General features: G+C 30.5%; 1 protein-coding gene across 2 annotated transcripts in view; it reads left to right on the top strand.

Moving 5' to 3' along the window:
* The window catches only part of LOC108726245 (juvenile hormone epoxide hydrolase 1), a 7,177-nt gene continuing 4,667 nt past the window's right edge, over positions 1–2,510 (top strand). For both annotated transcript variants that reach the window (XM_018453695.1, XM_018453696.1), the window contains exons 1-2: positions 1–82; positions 262–370. In XM_018453695.1, coding sequence (XP_018309197.1) covers positions 24–82; positions 262–370 — 168 coding nt within the window. In that variant the 5' untranslated portion in view covers positions 1–23. The remainder of the gene's footprint in view (positions 83–261; positions 371–2,510) is intronic.

The following is a 2,510-nucleotide window of genomic DNA, read 5'->3' as shown; positions in this document are numbered from 1 at the left end:
ACGTTGTAAGAGGCGGACGCACAATGTGGAAGACCACGACCGTGTTCTTCCTTTTTGCCATTGGCATAGCTCTCTTATTCCGGTAAGTTCTATAAGTTATGAACTCGTCTCTTACATCAAAATATTTTTGTAAAGTAAAACGTCTTTAACTGGTGAAACTTTATTTCTTTCTTTTTTTCGTATTGAAATTATAAATAATTAATTGACAGTCTATGTAACTCAATCATAAGGATTTAACGTCGTCAATTCGATCGTTCGCAGAACCAGTCCTATAAATGTACCAAACTTGCCCGAGACATTCTGGGGCCCAGAAAAAAATAAAGAAGCTTCGAAGGAAGTACGATCTTTTACTATTGCAGTGTCGAAATCGGTAAGTTGAAAAAGAACGATGTTATTTATTTATTAAGGAAAGTAATGTTTTTAAGGTTGCATTCTCTACGCTTTTATATGCCGATTATATAAGATATCATTACATTGTAACGAGCAAAGAGTACTTTAACTATTAATAAATATTAATTTCACATGCTGGATTCACTGCATCCGATTTTCGTTGTACGACTCTCTGCATCCAATCAGAAAACAAGATTCCGATAATACGAAGCAAAATTCATCGGATGCAGTATGAATCCAGTTGCGTAATAGATACGTATGCAACCAATGCGTACTTTGTATAGTTGCTATCTCGCTCAATATCACGTAATACGATGCTATCAGTAGATATTATTGTGTTACTGTGTATAGTATAGTTGATATCATTATCTTATTGATATCATCTTACTGAAATTAACTGAAATTTCTATTAGTGGCACTGTAATTTTTATTAACGAAAACTAATTATTATAAGTTATATCAAGAAATATTACATAATCAAATACGAGAAGTCCGTTTTCACGGTCATACGTTGTAAACATCAGTTTATCCTTATTATCTGTCCAATAAAGATAAATGATGATTACAAGTTATAAACGCAAAACGGAATGCACTCATGATTATCAGCAACATTTGCACTAAAGCTTGAAATTTGTACTTTAGTATGCTTTCGACTGTTTTTCAAAACATCGTTATCTTTACAGTTTTGTTATCTTTCCCAAGAAAAATCCTATATCAGGGATTTATAACGATATGAAAAATACCGGTATTTTTCGATATTCTATAGGGTAAGATTGCCGAAATCGCATCACTTTTTACTTAAAGGCTCATGACTCAGAAATTATGAAGAATGTTCTTAAGTTTTTTACAGCATAATAAACTGTACTTTTTTCCCTTTCTTATGTAATTTTTTTATAATTTTTTTGCGCTATTATAACGTTTAAAATCAAGATTTTTTCAATATGGTGTGATTTAGGCAACGAGGAAATTCGTTACCTAAATCGCACCACACCAATATTCCTCATTTAAAACATGATAATGTAAAAAATTTAAAAATTATATAAGAAAAGGAAAAAATTGTATCTTATTATGCTGTTAAAAATTTAAGAATATATTTTTCGTAATTTCTGAAACACATGATAATTTCAAGAAGTAATTTAAGGAGTTTCTACGTGAAACAAAATAAACACTTCGTAGATTTACAATATACATTTTTACATAATAATGAATGGAATAAAAATGTAAGAAATGGAAAAATATTAGGTAACGTGCGATTTAAGAAGTTAGATTATGCGATTTAGGAAACTAGAGCATTTTTTTAACTTTTATTTATTTTATCTATAAAAAAAATATAAAGCAAACTTTAATCTTATTAATTTAATTTTAATAATATTCTAATTACGACGAATGGTCAAGGCTATTTGACTTATATTTTCTGTAATTCTGCTATGAAATACGTTGAAAAATAGCAACGCTATCACGATTTTTTTATTTATGTAAATAACAACGCTCTTGTTGCACTTCATGTCACGAGTATAATAGAGTAGCATTACAGTATCATGTAGATTTTAAATAACCTGTAAGAAAGTATATATAATAAATACAATAATTGAATTTTTAAGCGAGTGCGATTTCGGCAACTTTACCCTAAGATCAGGGACTAAAAACCGAAATACTTTTATTAACAACTATATACCGGTATCAACTATACCTCTATTCAATAATAGCGGTATACGAAAAATCGAGATCAAATACCGGTATTGGACGTCAAATACCGGTATTACCGAAATATTATGCGTATACCGGTATTCAACCGAAATTTTCATAATACCGGTATACCGGTATACCAGTATTATGATATTTGGGATTATGGTAAATTTCGGTTAAATACCGGTATTTGACGTCCAATACCGGTATTTGATCTCGATTTTTCGTATACCGCTATTATTAAATAGAGGTATGGTTGATACCGGTATATACAGGGTCCGGCCAAATAATATGTAAAAGCGGGCACGACGTGATTCCTTATGAAAAAATAAACAAAATATATAGAATAAAATTTTTCGATCTTCTGCTTAGTTTTCGAAAAAATCGAGTTTGAAAATCCACTGCGTACGTATGCTGTTGCGGCTAAGCTACGG

The sequence above is a fragment of the Mycetomoellerius zeteki genome, unplaced genomic scaffold (assembly GCF_001594055.1).
Source record: "Mycetomoellerius zeteki isolate Tzet28-1 unplaced genomic scaffold, Tzet1.0 scaffold407, whole genome shotgun sequence".
In the NCBI taxonomy this organism is placed as follows: domain Eukaryota; kingdom Metazoa; phylum Arthropoda; class Insecta; order Hymenoptera; family Formicidae; genus Mycetomoellerius; species Mycetomoellerius zeteki.
The sequence above is the reverse complement of the archived record's forward strand: the minus strand, read 5'-3'. Positions and strand labels throughout refer to the sequence as shown.